Source organism: Epinephelus moara, chromosome 9, assembly GCF_006386435.1.
Source record: "Epinephelus moara isolate mb chromosome 9, YSFRI_EMoa_1.0, whole genome shotgun sequence".
In the NCBI taxonomy this organism is placed as follows: Eukaryota; Metazoa; Chordata; class Actinopteri; order Perciformes; family Serranidae; genus Epinephelus; species Epinephelus moara.
This window is the reverse complement of record NC_065514.1, coordinates 22,544,533-22,563,074: the sequence shown is the minus strand read 5'-3', so window position 1 is coordinate 22,563,074 and position 18,542 is coordinate 22,544,533. Positions and strand designations below refer to the sequence as shown.

The window sequence follows — 18,542 nt, the reverse complement described above, 5'->3', positions numbered from 1 at the left end:
TCAGTCTGACTCATTCAAGTACGCCTGACGCTTCAGTTAATTGTTGTCTATCAATGACACAATGTTTTTTCGGCCCTGGGGATACTAACGGCAGCACTAATGACTGCAATCATTCAACACAACGAGATATCTTTCCAGCAGTGAAACTGTCATTCATTTTATGAACACATCAAACAAGTGTTTCTCTATGAGCCTGGCTGGTGGTCCTGGCAAATAGCATCAACAAGCTCAGTCATCTCTTTGAAGAGTCAATAATCTGTTGCATATGCTGAAGTGATAGTTTATTCTTTTTCTTTCAGCTTTAAAAGGCTTTGGAAATAGAAACGCAATGGATATGAAAACAGGGCTTAATCAGAAACAAAACATGACACTGGTCCTACTATCACAAATTAGATCCTCTTCAAATGTTTTGACCTAGTTTGTGTGACCCACTTGCCCGCCTCATGTTTTGTACTCTAATTTTGTATGTGCTTAGATCATTAAGTGCAATAAAACAGAACTTTACTGCCCCCATACAGTTTCGTCACAGCAGAAGAGTACACAGAGTGATTTCACTGTTCCTTTTCTTTGCTTTAATGTGTCTAACTTGTAAAATAACACACTGTAATCTCTAAACTTCACACTGTTGGCACGCTTTTGTGAATGGTACCCCATGTCTTTAATAGTTCATAAGTTATGGCAATATAAAAATGAGATAAAGAATAGGAATGGCACTTTGTGTGCCATCAGTGACAATGGTCATATCTGAGTTGCTACAGTTATTTTGCAATGTTAATTTGCACTTATACCATATGAACTTAACATCTAGATACCTTATGGTACATTTGGAAATTAATCTTAAATAGACGCCATGTCAATAGTACAATAATCCTTTTCCATTATACTTTCAACATACAGTACATGCAATTTTATTTTGTGCTATCATTTTGTAAGAGTAAATATCGTGCTTTTTTTTTAAAGAGCACATCACATTTGTCCCACTTAGGTGAACTCAGGTAAATATAAGGATAAAAGCAAAAATTTCAAAGACTCATACCTTTGTGAAGTGCAGAATCCTGGAGTGTGCTATTTATATTTGCTCTCCCACTCAACAGCTGACTCAAAATAAAAGTATATTTACACTATGTATTGAAATGCTGTAAAGTCATAATGTGGGTGTACAGTTCCACTGAAAGACACTTGATTTGATTTCTTTTGTGTACAAGCTGACAGCACTGACTCACTGACAGTATAGTCTACACATTGTTCTGTCATTTAAAGGGATTCTTTGCTGATTTTCAACCAGCTTTGTATGTATGTGTAAATGAACTGTGGTAAACTTCGCTCCATCATACCAGCACCCAGATCTTCCTGTTCATCTCCCAGCTAAAATCAGATGGATTTTGCGTCATCCAGCAGATTTTTGCTGGCTCTAGGGCTGTTGCTCGAAATACAGATTGTACTTCTGCATTTTCGTGCCCGCCACCACAGACACAAAGAGTTAAGAACCAGATGGTGAGATCTCTCCCTCTTTCAAACTTAAACTAAACTTGGATCAAACTGTAAACTATGCAGCACTGATCAAATATAAACCAATATTCTGTCACTGTATTGCCTATTTCTCAGCTAAAATGTCTTCAGAGACATATTTTAGTGCACTGTTTGGCTGTAATATGAGAATTTGTGAACGAGAAGCGGCTTCCTGTTTCCTGGAGGCTGAAAATACTGAGATCAAATGGTAAAACTGAGCAATATTGATCAAATAGGAACTTAGATTCTGTCACTACGTTCCTGTTTCTCCACTGAAATGTTTTCAGAAACATATTTTAGCGTTAATTGTAAATCACATCGTTCATTACCTGTCAGCCGCCATATTGTTACCAGTGGATTAACAACCAAGCTCGCATTACCTCACCCACCAGCAGGAGCGTTTATTGGTCTGATGCAGCAGTGCATTCTGGTAGTTGTAGGTTTCCTACCTCTTGAGCAAAAGCAAATGCCACAGCCCTTTTCCCTTCGTTTTCTCTGGTCATGTAGCACCAATTTCAAAAGTATTTAGCAGCCTAGTTTTATGAAAAGACCATCTTTCCAGCAGTGAAGTACTTCTTAAACTATTCTCTAAAAAAACTGCATTCAGCGAGACCTACTGACATGCAACACAACTTAGCCTATGATTAATGGCTCTGTGATAACAAAAGCAATAACCACAAAAAAGCAGCTCAAAGTGGAAGAGATCTAATTTGACATCTTGGGATTTCAGCTAAATATAGTGGAGCATCTGGTTGCCAAAAGACATGCAACTGTGTGAGTGGTACCACATCAGGCTCAGTGTTAAGCCTGGCCGGTTTTCATTCAATATATAAGAGAAATTTCAGTCACTGCCTCTGTTATTTTATTAGATCATTAGACCATTTTATTTGGCGTCTACTCAAATGCTGAACTACATTATAAGACCTGCAGAATCTATTTGTACTCAGCATTTTTTAAAATTCATTAAATAAGCCTTAAAAAGGCAGCCAGCTGCGCCAATGTTTTCTTTTTTTTTTTGTTCTTTGGCTAATAGGTGTTTGTTTCAAGAGCAAACGTCTGCATAAAATATTAAAATATGAGTGAAAAACCAAGCTGTCTCATTGCGTATGTTCAATGTAGCTTAAAGGAAGCAATTTAAAAGTAACACTGGGGTTTGGCGATGTTCTGGAAAAATTTACACCAGTGAGCTAATTCCCCGCTGTGCGACAAGCCAGCTAAGGTTACCACCGATGTACATTTCATATGCAGCTACATGAAATGTTTTATAACATCTCTACAACCTTTTTTTGGAGGAGTCTCTCTGCCTCAAATCACAAGTTGGACAGGGAGCTGCTTAGTGAAGACGCAGCGCTCCCTCAAAACAGACGTTTTGAATAAAGGATTCAGCGTAGCAAATGCTTTCTTCAAGCCTACGCGAAAGCAAGTGGGGGCACTGACTGGGGCCAGGTCTAAGGAGAGAGGGTGAGAGAGAACAGATGATATAAGGTCCCTCTTCCTAATAATTTCAGGAATTTCATTATTTCCTTAGAAAATATTTGTCCAGATTTTTTGGACATCCATGGGGGGGGTGGGGGGGTGGGGGGTGGGGGGGTTTGGGGTGGTGGGCGGTCAAGGGGTTCGATGCTGAAATGATCGAGTCAGCGATGAATAAGAGCAGCAGTTCTACTGTAGGGTCAGAAATGTACTAATCTGAGATCGATTATTCTGACACTCCTGGCCCTGTTACAAAAACACAATGTGCATCACATGCTGGATTGATGAACAAGGGGACTTTCAGGGCAAAAACACACAGTCTGAGAATAATCGATTGGAAAAAAAAGGCACTTTATGTGTGCATTTGCATACATGTGCGCATGTTTAGTGCTGGTAAAGATTTGGTTGAAGCTTAGCTCGGCTGCCACTGTAGGAAGTCCCGATGATTTCATCATGAGTGTGTTTGTCGTCAGAGCAGTTTGGGCCTTTCAAACACCCTCTTTCTATCTGTCCATCCACATCTTACTCAAACCTCCTCGCCTTCCCCGCCCCCGGTGTTTTTTCTCTCTTTCACACACACACACACACACACCCCTCAACTATTTCCCCATCCCATAGCCCCTGTTCCCCTCTCTTGCCTCCCATCATACATTTTTTCAGCCGAGATGAGCCACTTGGGAAAGACAGGATTTTCCATGCATTTAACCACACCACTTTTCAGACATGTCCTGGGAAAAAAACTTTTAAAGACTTACAAAGGAAGAGAATGAGAGAGAGAGAAAAATTGAGGGAGGGAGAGAAAGGTAAGGTGAGTGCAGAAAATGGAGCTTTGCTAAATTCAAGCATCACTGCAGGGCATCTGTTGTAAGGAGATCCAGGGGTGCACGAGGCAGCTCAAACTGCCGTGTTAATGCTTTTATATCTGATACATATTAAATAGGGGATTATGACCTCATCCATTTACACCCATATATAATTCGTATAAGCCCATAAATTTGCCTTGTATACATATGTCTGGGGCAGCATAGTGTGAAAGCAAGGGTGAGCTGGCATGGCGATGACGCTCTCACGGCCAAGAACACTTTTAAAATTGGAGGGGGCCCTCAGCTCCCCTGTCATCGAGTCGGTCAACACCACAGCCCCTAAACCCATCATTCATCTCTGCCTTTATTACTATACTTGCACTCTCCTCTTTAACCTTCCAACTTACTCCGTTGATTATTTTTTCCCCTTCCAAGGAAGACACATGCATAGGAACTGTGTCTGTGCTCAGATTCCAGAGATCCTGCTGTCAAAAAGCAGGATTTGGAGACATATGGAACAGACGATGGGAAGGTCCAAATGCTCCCAAGTTCTCACAGTTCCTATCTGAGAAGAATAGAAGCTCTTAATCAAGTACGAGGATATATACCCTTGGTGCCGTCCTTGAACCACAATGACCCCACCAAGGCATTATCAACTGAATTCCCCAGTGTGTCATATTTTCAAAAGACCACCTACAGTATCTGGCTACATATTATCCCATTGTAGCCAGATGCAACTCCCCTGTCTGCCCAGCGGCCCAAGTAAAGCCTCCCCTTTCTCCAATTTCCCCTCAGTCCCCTAGTTGAGCAGAAAGACGTCTCTCAGGCCCCATGCGAGCACAGGTGAAACCTCGGCAACAGGTGCTTTTATAAGTATGCTATGGCTTTAAAGGGGAAGTGCAAACTCCTGGTATTTACGCCCAAGCACTCCATTATGTTTTATGGGACGGGGGCTTAAGGTTTAGACGACCAACTGTAAAACACCCAAGTCAAGGGCCATGGAGATTAGCTCCCCACTCTGAGCTAGAATACAGCAGGGAGAGGGAGTGAAGGAAAGAGGAAGGGTGGTCCATCCATTAACCTGCCACAGTGAGAGGTATTGACTCAGGAGGGGGAGAGAGACAGAGGCCAGGGGAAAACAGATGACCTGTTAGCCTCCGATAAAGCCAGGCCAGAACTTCATTTCCCAAAAACATATTGAGGCCAAAATGGTCCTAATATCCATCTTGCAAAGTTTGTGTATCAATCTTACTTTAGTTCGGGAGGTGTTTCCAAAAAACATTTTAATTTCGGGTGCTCACAAAACCTTCCAAATCTGATGAGTTTTGATATTATGGGATTGATCTTCTGTCAAGTTGCTTAGATATTACATTGATCTTTCATTCACAGTCAAAAACACACAGTGGCACCCCCATGGGGGGACCAGGGCCACTCTGATACAATTGCTGGCCCTTTAACTGGCCCCTTGTGGCAAAAATGACTGGAGGCTGATATTGCTGTCTTTATAGACGTATTTCACTGCTGGAGAGATTGTTATTTTTATAGAACTGGGCTGTCTAAGCAGTATACAGTTGCAAACAGTTTTGATATATGTGCTACAAGATCAGAGAAAACAGAAAGGGCTGTGACATTTGTTTTTGCTCAAGAAGTAGAAAACATACAACTCCCAGAATGCATTGCATCACATCACATCAGACCAATAAACGCTCCTGTTGGTGGGGGATGTACTGCAAGCTCGGCTGGCTTTTGTGCAGGAAACAATATGGCGGCCTGCTGGTCTATCTAGAATTACAGTTAAACAGTAAGCTAAATTTGTTTCCAGAAACATTTGAGGCAAGAAATAAGCAACACAGTGACAGAAACTAAGTTCCTATTTGATCAGTAATGCTTGGTTTTACCATTTGATCTCAGTATTTTCAGCCTCTGTTTTTACAGTAAAGGAAATAGTATGGCACCCACTTCCTGTCCACAGACTCTCTTAACACAGCCAAACAGTGCACTTAAATATGGTTCTGAAGACATTTTAGGCAAGAAATATGCAATGCAATGATAGAACCTAGGTTTATATTTTAGAATCTTGGTTTATATAGCACTACCTAGTTTACAGTCTGATCCGAGTGTGGTCTTGGGGTGGGGATTCTCTCTATATATCCCCTTCTATACTCTTTGTGTACATGGTCGCGGGCATGCAAAAAATGAGAAAGCACGATCTGTGGTTTGAGGAACGGCCCTAGAGCCAGCTCAATCCGTTGGATGATGTAAATGCATCATTCATCTGATTTGAGCTGAGAGAGTAGCAGGGAGATCTGGCTGCTGGTAAGATGAAGGGAAGTTCACCACAGTTCAGTTCCATATAGTACCCATGCTGCTATGAAAATTAAAAATTGGTGAAGTATCCCTTTAAGAGGCTGTGGGGCACTCATTTTACAGCTAGCAGGCTAGTGGTATCTTGTGAAACTAGACAGCAAAAGACATCCATTGGCGCCAACCATGTCAGCATAGCTTGTTAGAAAGGGGAGTAAATACTGCTCCACAGTTAGGCTAAATTTGGCAAGGATATTGGCATGGCCATTTTAAAGGGGTCTCTCAAACTCTCACCTCAATATATCATAATGAAAATGGGTTCTACGTGTACCCAAAAGTCTCCCCAAAACTTGAGAAGGCTTGTTTCCAGTAAATGTTTTGCTGCCTACGATCAATGTACTCCTTCAAATTAAAACAAAATATTTGTATTCTTAAAGGGATAGTGCACCCAAAAATGAAAATTAAGCCATTATCTACTCACCCATATGCCGAGGGAGGCTCAGGTGAAGTTTTAGAGTCCTCACATCCCTTGCGGAGATCCAAGGGGAGAGGGGGTAGCAACACAACTCCTAATGGAGGCTTACGGCGCCCTAGATTCAAACGTCCAAAAACACATAACTGAAACCACAAAATATCTACAGGCTACAGTGAGGCTAAAAACAGAGTTCAAATGATGTTTTTCCAAACAACTTTTTATGTCGGGGCTTCAGGACACTTGAATCACTACGTACGAGCAGTATGGAGATATTTTGTGGTTTCAGTTATGTGTTTTTGGACGTTTTAATCTGGGGCGCCGTCAGCCTGCATTAGGTGAGTTGTGTTGCTACCCCCTCTCCCCTTGGATCTCTGCAAGGGATGTTAGGACTCTAAAACTTCACCTGAGCCTCCCTCGGCATATGGGTGAGTAGATAATGGCTTAATTTTCATTTTTGGGTGCACTATCCCTTTAAAGAAAAGGACAACCAGCCTATTTGAAGAACAATGAAATACCTAACACATGTATAAACAGATACATCACATATTAAAACAGGATTGTTGTGGAATTCAAAATGTTAATGGTACCAGTATTGGCCTATGCACATCAGATAATTAGTCATATTAACTGTAAAATGAGAAAGCAAAATATATCAGTATACTATTCCTAAACTCTGACATTGACATGATTTTTACTAGCCTATACTTTGACAGCATAATCGAATTCCTGAAATTCAGCAATGGCTTTTGGTTTTGTGCCACCCCAAGATTTTTTAGTGGCTCCATCGAGCCACCCCAGTGAAAAATTTCTGGGGGCACCACTGCACAACTATCAGCAGCTCAAACAACTGTTTCAGAGTACCATTTGTTTTCTGTCTTTCTGCACATGTAATGTATATTCACAGTGTATAAATTACAGCCACAATTTCAAATGTCCCTCGCTTCAGACATAAGAATGTTCCGCCTTAAAATAAATGCTGTCAGATAACATCAAATACCACCAAAACCATAAGAAGTGTCAAAACCATGGGCTGTGAAAACAATGCAAAATATTTCCCTCAGCCAATGTGAAGGGAGGGAGAGGGGGGATTATTATCAATGGTATTTTCAGAGGGGAGACTGTTGCAGGACCACAGAGCTGCCTGTGTCCTGTGTTAGCCAGATTTTTGAAAACACTACACGTAAGTGGTAACAGGCGCAAACGCTGCAAAAATAAATGCAGGACCTCACAACCATTGTTCCCCCTGCATACGCGGTACATTGTTCATCCAGAATTCCATAATTAAGGAGGAATGTCAAACTGTTTGTAGTGCAGCTCTCTGCAAGTCTCTCCAGACATACCATAATCAAAGCAAAATAAGCAACCACTTGGGGAGATTATATCTATTTTTTAGACAGAGAATTCTCTTGTCCTCTTTCTGTCTCTTCTCTCTCTTGCTGGTATCCTTCGTTTCACGATCCCATCTTTTAAACGCCCGCAGGGAGGTTTCAACATTGCAACGGCAAGCGTTTTGCCAATGGCTGATGTCTAAATGAAGTAGTTTGCCTGCCACTTGATGAATGAGCTTCTAATGATGACTAAGCTGGAAGGGATGTGATGGGAATTGAGAGATGGAAGCAACGGCAAACCCACCTGCTTTCCCCCTCTCATGTTGTTAATTAGATGTCATTATTTAGCTATTTTGCGGTCACTTTAAACAACCGGATTGTGCCAAACAGACAATGCTTCCAGCTTAACTATGATTGAAAACAGCCCGGTTTCCCTGATTCATGCTATCAGAAAGACCCAAACAATCCCACACACTAGGTCTACTCGTTTTTCCTCCCTTTTGCTTGTCCCCACATGACAGTGGCAAGAAGAAATCCTGACAAACATCGGAATCTCGTTCATTTTTGTCTCTTTTTCTGGCGTACCCATAAAGACCCCCTGCACTGTCCACAAAAATGTCTCAGTCTACTGTGCTGAGTTTCAGTGTACCAAGAAACAAACAATCCTGCTATTGGAGGTCTGGCACAAACCTTATTACAGCAAATCCAGAATTCCAGAGATGTATTCTCCTTGCCAGCTTTACTCATCATCTAAAAGCCACAATGACATTACCACAGAAACAAAAATTTGCATGCATTTATGAAGGCCGCTGTATTCTCCAAAAGTAGCCACATAAAACCACATAATCTCCTGCTTGATGTTCAGTACACCTAGGAGATTCTGTTATGCTGGTATTTGCGTGCAAGTGAGGTAAACTTTCTTCTCTGTTTTCCTGGAAAATTCTTTCAGGCATTCACGTTTAGGGACCCATACCTGCCTGTCTAGGAAACATGTTTTTCAGTGGTTTCCTGAAGAAACTTGGCATGTCTTTGAAATGATTTCCATTGCTCCAAGTAAAAGTCATACCGGACTCTCTTTTCTGACCTCTAATTGCCCTTACACTCTGTTTAGAATGTCACTCTTTCCAAGCCAACTCCCTTCTCCAATCAGACCAGCTTAATTAGGACCATTGGGTATAGGAGACACAGAGTAGAAAAGGTGAGGAGAGTTGTTGAAAAATTGATACAAAAATGAGCGGTCTGGCCTGCGCATTTGCTACTAGGAAAGTCATCCGGTTGCGTTTGTTTTGCCCCGCTTAAGTGTGGAACACTGATTGAACCAGGCCAAGGCTAGATTGGACTAGCTGCTCCCAGAGGAATTCCCAGGCCACACAGGCTGGGAGTTATGTTACACTGAGCCTCAGCCCAAATGGTCAGGAAACAGTAGGACTAGACATTAAAACCTCTCTTCAGGGACACATGTATGGAAAGATTTGTTGTTTGATTTACTCTAGACATGTGAGGCCATCGTGTGGAGTTGGTTTACCAAAATTATTCAATCACGTCAACCAAAAAAATGTATCAAATTAAGCAAAGAATGCTGTGGTTGGTTAAAGCTTTTTGGTGAATTTAAGCCTTGTGTTTATTAAACAACCACCAAAGAGGATTACCAGTGCTGAAACGTGGTAACATGCAAAATGTGAAGAAAGGGAGCTTACTTATGTGGGGAAGAGCGGTTGAAGCATGTCTTGGTCACATCCGTCACATTGGGGTTACAGCAGTCGCCAAGGTCATAGAAGAAGTTCTCCCAGTTACATTCAGGGTCACATATACCATTCCCCTGCTTGTGCTCAGGGCAACGGCTCCGATATCCCGACATGCAGTCACCTGCATCAAAACCTGTCAGCGGGTGGTTGCACTCTGGGTCACATGAATCATCGCCAACTTTGCTGATATCACAGTTAGCTAGGATCAATCTGTTTCGAAGTGCTGAATTGGTCACGTTGTGAATGCTAAGCTCCCAGGTGATGTTGTAAGGGCTAAAGGCATCATTTAGCTGCTGGTGCTGCAGGCTGATCTGGTGGTCTGATACAGTTGGCCTAATCCGTGCATCATCCCAAACATTTATGACACGATATCGTACTTTCTTGGGCCGACGGAAGGTCCAAAGGTTGTTGTAGTTTTTGATGACCTCGACATTGTCACAGACAGTTTGACCACAAGTTGGAGGGTCCAGCGTTGTGTCCAATAATCCCTCAGAATTTACGACTCCGACACCACCCAGAAACCCTAATCGCTGAGGAAAGCTACCATCTTTTACAGTCAGCCACTTCCGGCCTGGGTGCTCGAATGTTTCACGTATGACCAACTGAGGTAGATCTTGGGGGTCCTCGTGGGCCTGCATATCCCTGACAATCTGCCTCTGCCCTCTGGCCTGCCTCCATAGGCCCACCCTCTCCACTGCCCCCCTGTAATTATGATTCAGTGCATTCCCCCCGATCATCAGCACTTTGCACTTTTTGGTCAAAGGGCTGAAGACATCGCCCGATTGCTCCCGACTGACGCCCACTTGGGCGCCATTGACAAAGAGCTTCATGTACACACCATCATATGTGACTGCCACGTGTGCCCATTGGTTGGGTACATAGCGAGCATTGGAGTGGATGGAGGTCACTTTGTGGGCACGGTCAGTTTTAAGGGAGAAGAAGAAGCGGGGGTCACGATTCCCGTGTTCACTAACCGCCTGGATGCCAAGCAGCCAGCCTCGGTCACTGGAGGCGTAGAAACACTTGTCGTACAGGCCTGGAGAGAGAATGAAAAAAGGTTGGTTAACATGTGGTGTGCCTTGATTTCCAGGTGAAAAAGTGGATGTGAACATGGAAGAAAATCAACGTCAGTGATAAAAAGCATTGTTCAGTGGTCACCTGTAAGAGTGCTGACACTTTACTGACGCTATCGTTCCACATCTTCATTTTTCAATAATATGATATATTGCAATCTTCACAAGCAACATACATATGAAACATAATGCTAATTTTATTTGAGTATTTGTTGGTCGATATGAGAACCAGATTTCAAACTACACACTGGAACACTGTCTTATTCTCAAATATTCTAAGAAGTGTTATTTCCAGAGAGACCAAAAATGTAGATAGGGAGCATATGTATTAATATGATATATATTTTTCGTTTCTAAGTGAGTGTTGTCCTGGAAATTGGGTTGAAGTGCATGTTTAGCTAAGGGAGACCCCATGGAAATCTCTCTGTATAGGCTTCTCGTGAACACTGAGCGCATTTAAAGTCGTTCGTGTGAATATCCCCTGCCAGTGGGGTAGCCAGAAAAGGCTAGTTTTCTGCTAAAGCCTTGTTTTTGTAGAGGCACCAAAACACCTTTTTCCTGTTTCACTTGGACCGTGCATGTCAGCTTCAGCATGGTAATGTGTTTTCACTTCTTAGGGGATCTCTGAATGTTAACTGCTTGTTTGTTTAGCGCTTGTTGAGGTACATGTGCGCAGGCACACAAGTTCATGTCTGTGCATGTGTGTGTGTGTTTTTTAATGCGTGTTCGTGACTGTGTGCGTATATCCATACGGTCCAGTCAAAGTGTGCAAAGATTCCAAAGCACCTTGACGTGCCTCACAAGGTCCATCTCAGCTTGTGAAAGTCTGTGTTCACAGGTGATTCTGGGGAGGGAGCAGGACTCCACTCTTGTCACAAGAAATCATTTCTGGGATTGGCTACCATCAGGGGAACTATGATCTTTCTGGCTCTTATATACATCCACAAAGAGGCACTCAATCTGCAACACCCAGTCCATATAGGCATTGAGTGTCATTTGTAGTTGCTTCTAGGATCTGTGCATCAAATGCCTGTAAATACCCTTCATATTTGCCTCTGCTGCCTTTAGTATGGTCTGAAATTATAAGCTGATTATCATAGTGATGATCACATCTTTGCCTCAACGCACTTGTCCACTCAAATGCCTTTGTTCCCATCGATTAGGCTACCTGAGCCTGCAATAAGTGGCTGCCTAATGGTGATTGCACGGACATCTTGCTAACTTTGACCTGTTTCTAATTAGATGCACACTCCAGTATGCATTCATTAACTTGGTATTTCAATGGACTAATGTTCAAAGAGCGAGGGTTGGGTTCAGCGTCAAGGTCAGTCCTTTGGTGGATGACGTTTTCAGGCTTTCCACTACACTGGAAGGAAAAAGCCTTCCATCTGTCAGCCAGTGCACTCAAGGCTAAAAGGTGTGCTAAAATGCTCGTAGGGCTCCTAGTGTAAACAGCTGTCATAATTCTGCCATGCTCAATTAATCTAACACACTACACTTTTCCAGACCCTGCACTGCGACTCCTCTGGCTCACACAAACACACCTACACACACATATGCACATACTTATACGGACATGCATAAATATATACGTATGTGCTCGTGAAAAAGGACGCACACTACCATATGCACAGACAAGCTGAAAAGCTGAGGTACACACTTGTGTCCTCTCAGAAACAGACACACACACGCAAAGGGATTTGCATGTGCACACGCTACGGTAGAGAGCTGTTCCTGTCAGGTTCAAAGGCAAACCTTCCCCGCACTTGCCATTTGTCTTCTTCCAAGAAAAACACACTCAGGAAAAAAGTTAAAAAAAAACACATACACACACAAAGAAAAATGTCACAAGGACTTGATAAAAAGCAGGGAGGAAGGGAACAATGAAGACTTCGTTTACTTTTGAGCTGTTCTGGCTCTGAAAGGTCAACGAAAGGCACTTTTCATACTAAAGTGACCGCCACAGCAGTTTCCCTGAGGAGATAATGGAAAATCCCATTGATATCTTAAAAACAAACTTAGTGAACATAACAAGGATATTGATTGCAAAAAATGTCATCACACCACTTGAAAACACTTGGCTTTAAACATTTGGCTTGGCTGTCAAGTTTCACTCTGATTTAATTCAACTAAATGCTGATTTTTGAGTCATAAATGATCTACCAATTGTTACACTTTTAACGCCAGATGACATAAATTAACACCACTTTTCTACACTGTAACTTGCACTGACACTGAGGACATTAATTTGGGGGATTTGGGGGAACTCAACAACTCTTTTCCAAACACTCATTATGGCAAAGTGAGGCACAGTGCGTGACCATGATAATGATTCAAACTAATAAGGGGACTGTGAAGATGTTTTTTAGTCGAGGTATTAATCACTGAGTATAAGTGTTGCACTCAGGGCTTAACCCCACTTCAGACTCTAACCACTTGCCAGGTAATTAGTCATGATCTAAAGGTTATTCGTCTTCCTCTTAGTCTCCCAGTTACATTCAATTATGATGAAACAGGATTAGGATACAATTTTTAAGTATCCATGAAAAAAGGACCAGCAAAGCTAAATGTGTTTTTGAACTTTTTTTTTTTGTGTATCACCTGACTAGATGACCGTACCAAAAATATATCTGTTATCGCAGTGATTATCTGCTAACGTCTGCATATAATTGTCCCCAGCAGGTCATGGAGGAGAGCCTCCATCCCTCTTGTGATTTATTTTCCTCTTCCTTTGATGCGGGACAACCCAAAATGACCCGGATACAAGGGCTAATAGGGCACAACAAAGTTTGCATAACATTTGGACACAGCGTACGTGTGTGTGTGTGTGTGTGTGTGTGTGTGTGTGTGTGTGTGTGTGTGTGTAAACCTTTAAAACATTTCAAATGCTTTTCAACCTGGGATCAATTCTGACCACATGTAACTGTCACACTCGGGAAATGACAGTAAAGGAAACAGGTTTCTTTTTCCCTTGAAGTCTTGTAGTTTAATTCAAAGGGCACAAGATAATCTACAGTTGTATTTGATGATGGTTTGACTGCTCATCTGCGGAGTATAAAGTTACAGCTATTGATCCCTGGTCATTCTCATTTCACCCATAAGTGGTCCTGCTTTAGCTCTCCAAGGAATTGTTGAGAGAAAATTGGTTGACTCCACTTAAACAACTTTGAGGAATACTATGCAGGAAATGTCAGCTAGTGTTTATAAACAGTATCACCAGCAAAAATTAAAGTGGAAGTGAAAGCTAACCCCAGTTTCACTATCGTCTTGGAAAGAGCTTTGTCCACTTGGCGTTTGGCTCTTTACATTTGGGTTTTTTCAAAGCTGTGTCCTCAACTTTTGTGACTTCCTCTTGGATTAGAGTTGCTTACTGTCTGGCATGTGGTCTCTACCTTTTTAGTTCTGACCTCACCTTTGTGCTGCGCCTGGAAACATCCCGAACAGAGCAAAAATAGAAGAAAATACGAAAATACAGGCAGAGGGCATTATCTCTGCAGATAAATACACCGCCACACACTTCAAGTGGGTCATAAATAATGACTGAGTGAGGGTACTTTTGTATGAGCCTATGCATAGTATACCTTTAAAAGGTCCAGCGTGTAGAATCTAGTGGCATCTAGTGATGAGGTTGCAGATTGCAACCAACCGAAACTTCTCCTGTGTGCCAAGCATGAAGGAGAACTATTGTTGACACAAAAATGCAAATGCCCCTATCTTGAGCGAGTGTTTAATTTGTCCATTCTGGGCTACTGTAGAAACATGGCAGACTCAATGAAAGAGGACCCATTCCATATGTAGATGTAATGGTATGGTGATATGGTATGGTAAATGGATCCATCATCCATTGTTATTAAATGGAGATATTCCATAGAGATATAAGATTTGTTTGTGTGCAACACACAACTTAAAAACAAAAACAAGAATGAGCCACCGAGGCTGGGCAAGGATGCAAAGAACCAAACCACTCCAGGGCTCCCACAATTCTTTCCTCAAGCCAGATATTGTGCTCATTTTATCCAAGCCGATCCCATTGCATTTATAAAGCATACTTAAAAACAAGTTGACCAAATTGCTATACAATCAAAAAACAGTGGAGGAAACACACAAAGACCAGATTAAAAGACAAAATGACAATAAAATGATAAAAGCAATACGGCAACTCTCATACTGAACTGGAAGCCGAAAAATAAAGCTGTGTTTTAAAAAGACTGTGGGGGCTAGCCAACATATAGAGGCAACTCATCCCAGAGTTTGATGCTATTTTGATGATTCCCAACCAATTGCACAGAAAACAACAACACAAGTGTAACAACAAAGAAAACTGAAAAAGACAGAAAAAGAGAGACAGAAAGAGAAAGAGAAACAGCGGTGGTCAAAACAACACAGTAAAAAAAACAGCTGCTGCAAACAACACAGCGCCGGGATCAAAACAAGGGGATGGAGCAATTTTAGAGGCACTGGGATTTTTGAGGCCTGAATTGGATTTAAAAGATTAGGCTTTATTGAATTTGTTTGATCATCATATTTGTTCTCTTTGGGTTCCCTCTGTGGCACATGGACGGGAGAGCAATGGGAGCAAATCTTAAAAAAAAAGAGCACACAAGATTATACACCAGTTGTAATCTCTAGTGGGGAGATGCCAGTACAAGATGGGGGGGGCTTATGCACAACAACAACACCTGTACAAGATAATGTGATCCAACACCAACATCTGTAACACCTATAGTGTCATTTTCTATTAAGGTTGTATCCAGGAGGTGTTCATTCAACTCTATGGTCATTGTGGGGGCCCTTGTTTGTGTTGTTGTTGTACTGGATTGCATAATACTGTACAGATGTTCCTGTTATTGTGTCCATCCTCTGTAAATCTAGGAGTCACTCAGGTCACAACAGACCCTCTCACCCCCCTCTCCCCCACTTTGAGACTCTGACAAGGGATTGGTTTTGCAGAGCAAGTCCCTGCCAACTGGCTAGCACTAACTCAAAGTGTACTGTATCTCAAAACACACACACAAATACACACATGAGCTATTATTTATGTGTGTGTAGGGGGGTTCGAGACAGCCAGACAGATATAAAATAAAAGGAGCATGTAAATTTACTCATATGGTTGAGTTGAGTCCCCAAACTTGCAGACTGGCATAGGGGAGGCTGAGGAGGACTGAGTTCAATTCAGTTCAATTCAGTTCAAAGGCAGCCATCTGCACAAGTACTGTAGCAGGCAATGAGTTGTGTATGCAACGCTCCCTATCGGCAAAGAAAAGCAACAAAAAAAAAGCCCAGTCCTATACTGTAATGCACAAAAGCGCTATTGGTCAAAACAGATGATGCAGAACAGTTTTTTAATACCTTTCTGTGCTCCTTTACGCATGGCTGCAGGACAAAAAGGAGTGCGCACAGATGACAACTACAAGCTTTCCTGTGACGGCAGGGATCTACTCAAGTGTGTGTGCGTGTGTGTGTGTATCCTCCTCTGCGCAGTCAGTGGATAGAGATGCATCATCACTATCTGATTGTGCCTTGAATTGGAGACTGGCCGAATAACGCATGATTTCGCACCACAGTCTGCGTTTTTGGGCAGACTGTATACAGCACCAGCAGTCACCATGAAAAGCACACCGCCACTAACACAAGCAGGACATTTTCGGGATGGAGAGGGAAACCCTGGATCTCTCAGTCCTGTCCCGTAACTCCGGTAGCCAATCCAAAGGTGTCGATTTTGGGGGACACTCAAGCTTGCGGCTTGAGCTGTGCGCTTTGAGCGCCTACAACGGATCTCTCCCGCTTTGTGCCTGACGTGACGTGCTCGCTCACAAAGTTTTGGCCATTACATCATAGTTTTAAAATAGCCAAGTCGGTTCAGAGAAATTACATTTTACGCACAGTGACATCAGCTGCCGGTCAAATGATGCAGTAGCCTATATCTGCTGCCCGCACTCCTCACTTTTATGACCACGGCGCACATACATCAGAATTCTTAAGTGGGAAAATTACAGGGAAATTAATTAGGAAATTAAAATCATATTGCAGCGTTTTTCTCTCTGGCAAACTTAAATGTGATCAAAATCTTCAGTGACCCTATGCTTGCACTACCTAAAATATCCGCTGTACTTTTCAGAGCATTACATCATTGTCTAGTCTGATAGATGAACTCATTTTCAACTCGCTGAAACTGCATGTTGCTTTGTTTCAGACTACATGACACTGGGATAAAACACTGCACATTTGCATGTTTAGTTCTCGTTTTCCATTTTAACTCGTCAGTTTTGAAGTTACACTAATAAAAGGAGTTGGGTTGACAATAGGATGGAGGATGTGTAGGCTATCCTACCTGCAATCACTGTGGGTGATCGTTGACCTCCCTCCGGTTTGATCCACATCTCCAGAGTGAAATTTCCTCTGGGTATCTCCACGCCAGGCTTCAGCCGTAGCTGATCTCCCCTGCCGGTAAAATAGACAGCTTTCCCCCGGTCTGGAGAGTTTTCCTCCGCCTGTGAGGAGCGCCGACGCTGGCGAAGCACCCGCCGCTCCAAGCCGGGCAAAGAGCGTTTGCCCCGGGGCAGACGTGTGGCACAAGCCCCTGGGATGGTGGCTTTCGCCTCCCTAATGCGCACCAACTCCCTCTTGGATCTCCCCTTTCTCCGGACTGTCCCGCACTCTGATCCAAAACACAAGATGAGAATCACCAGGCAAGACACCCAGGGAGATGTCCAAAGTTTCATTTTTCGGGAGAGGAAATGGCAAAAAAATATTTAAAATAAGAAGGGAAAAAAATAAAATAAAAGAAACAACGGAATAACTAGAAAAAAATGTATGTCCACAATGTTCTCCTCTTTGGAATCCTCTCGAGTTTTTCCTTCTGTCTTTTTTACAGCGGTAGAATGTCAAAGCGTAGAAACTGTCTAAATAAACCCATAAAGCTATGCTGTTTTTCCCTCTTTATAATGCTAAGCCACGACCCCCTCTCTTAAGCAAAACTACTCTGGAGACATTCAGGGGACACAGGAATATTTGATTCATGTATGTGTTCCACGGTGCCTTTTCAATGGGTCCCATTTAGCCAAAGGGATGACTAATAAGTAATCAATCAAGAGGGGGGTCCGGCCGATGCCCCCCTCATCCCCTTTGGACGGTAGGAGTTACTCGCAGAAATCCACAGTTGTCCGCCAAGCTCTTGTCACACCTTTTTGTTGTTTCCTTATCCTACCCGTAAAACAGCATAAGAAATGGCACATATTAAATTCCAAAGAAAAGTGACAACAAACCGACCTCTCATATTTATTACAGGAAAACAAGAGGTGAATTGTGCTCAAAAATGGAATCCAAACTTCCCCCTCGCCAGTATGCCTGTACAAAAGTTGAAATGCACTATAATATCTGGTAAGGCGAATGAGAGAAAGAGGGACAGAGAGCTGCAGAAGTAGTAAGCATCGCGGTCCTCATTGATTGCCTGGAGCACACAGATACACTTGGAGGAGTCGGAGCTCGCCGTCCGCTTTAGAGGCAGTTTCTCTCTAAGTCTTTTTAAGAACAACTCATGTTTCAAATGTTCCGGGGCTGTGTTTTTTTCAAAGTGGGAAGTCACACAGGTAGGCAACTCTCACTGACGGTAATGCTCTCTGTGGCACATAGTGATAGGATGGTGTTTACGGAGTTTGAAAGGCGTATATGTATCCCTCTAGCGGTTACAATTTAAACAATCCAACACTTCCACCAAGTCCACAACCACAGGACCCTTAACCAAGAAGTCTGAGAACAGGGGAGAATTATTCCAGCCCTTGCTGTTCTTTATAGAAATCTGCCTCCTGGAAGCTTTAAAGCTGATTCCATTT

The 18,542-nt window shown here is 42.6% G+C and overlaps 1 protein-coding gene across 2 annotated transcripts in view; it reads right to left on the bottom strand.

The window, feature by feature from the left end:
• pappaa (pregnancy-associated plasma protein A, pappalysin 1a) overlaps positions 1 to 18,282 on the bottom strand; it is a 119,052-nt gene extending 100,770 nt beyond the window's left edge. For both annotated transcript variants that reach the window (XM_050053577.1, XM_050053578.1), the window contains exons 1-2: positions 17,042 to 18,282; positions 9,590 to 10,673 (exon numbers count right to left, since the gene is read on the bottom strand). In XM_050053577.1, the coding sequence (XP_049909534.1) occupies positions 9,590 to 10,673; positions 17,042 to 17,432 (1,475 nt within the window). In that variant the 5' untranslated portion in view covers positions 17,433 to 18,282. The remainder of the gene's footprint in view (positions 1 to 9,589; positions 10,674 to 17,041) is intronic.
• Positions 18,283 to 18,542: the final 260 nt, after the last annotated feature.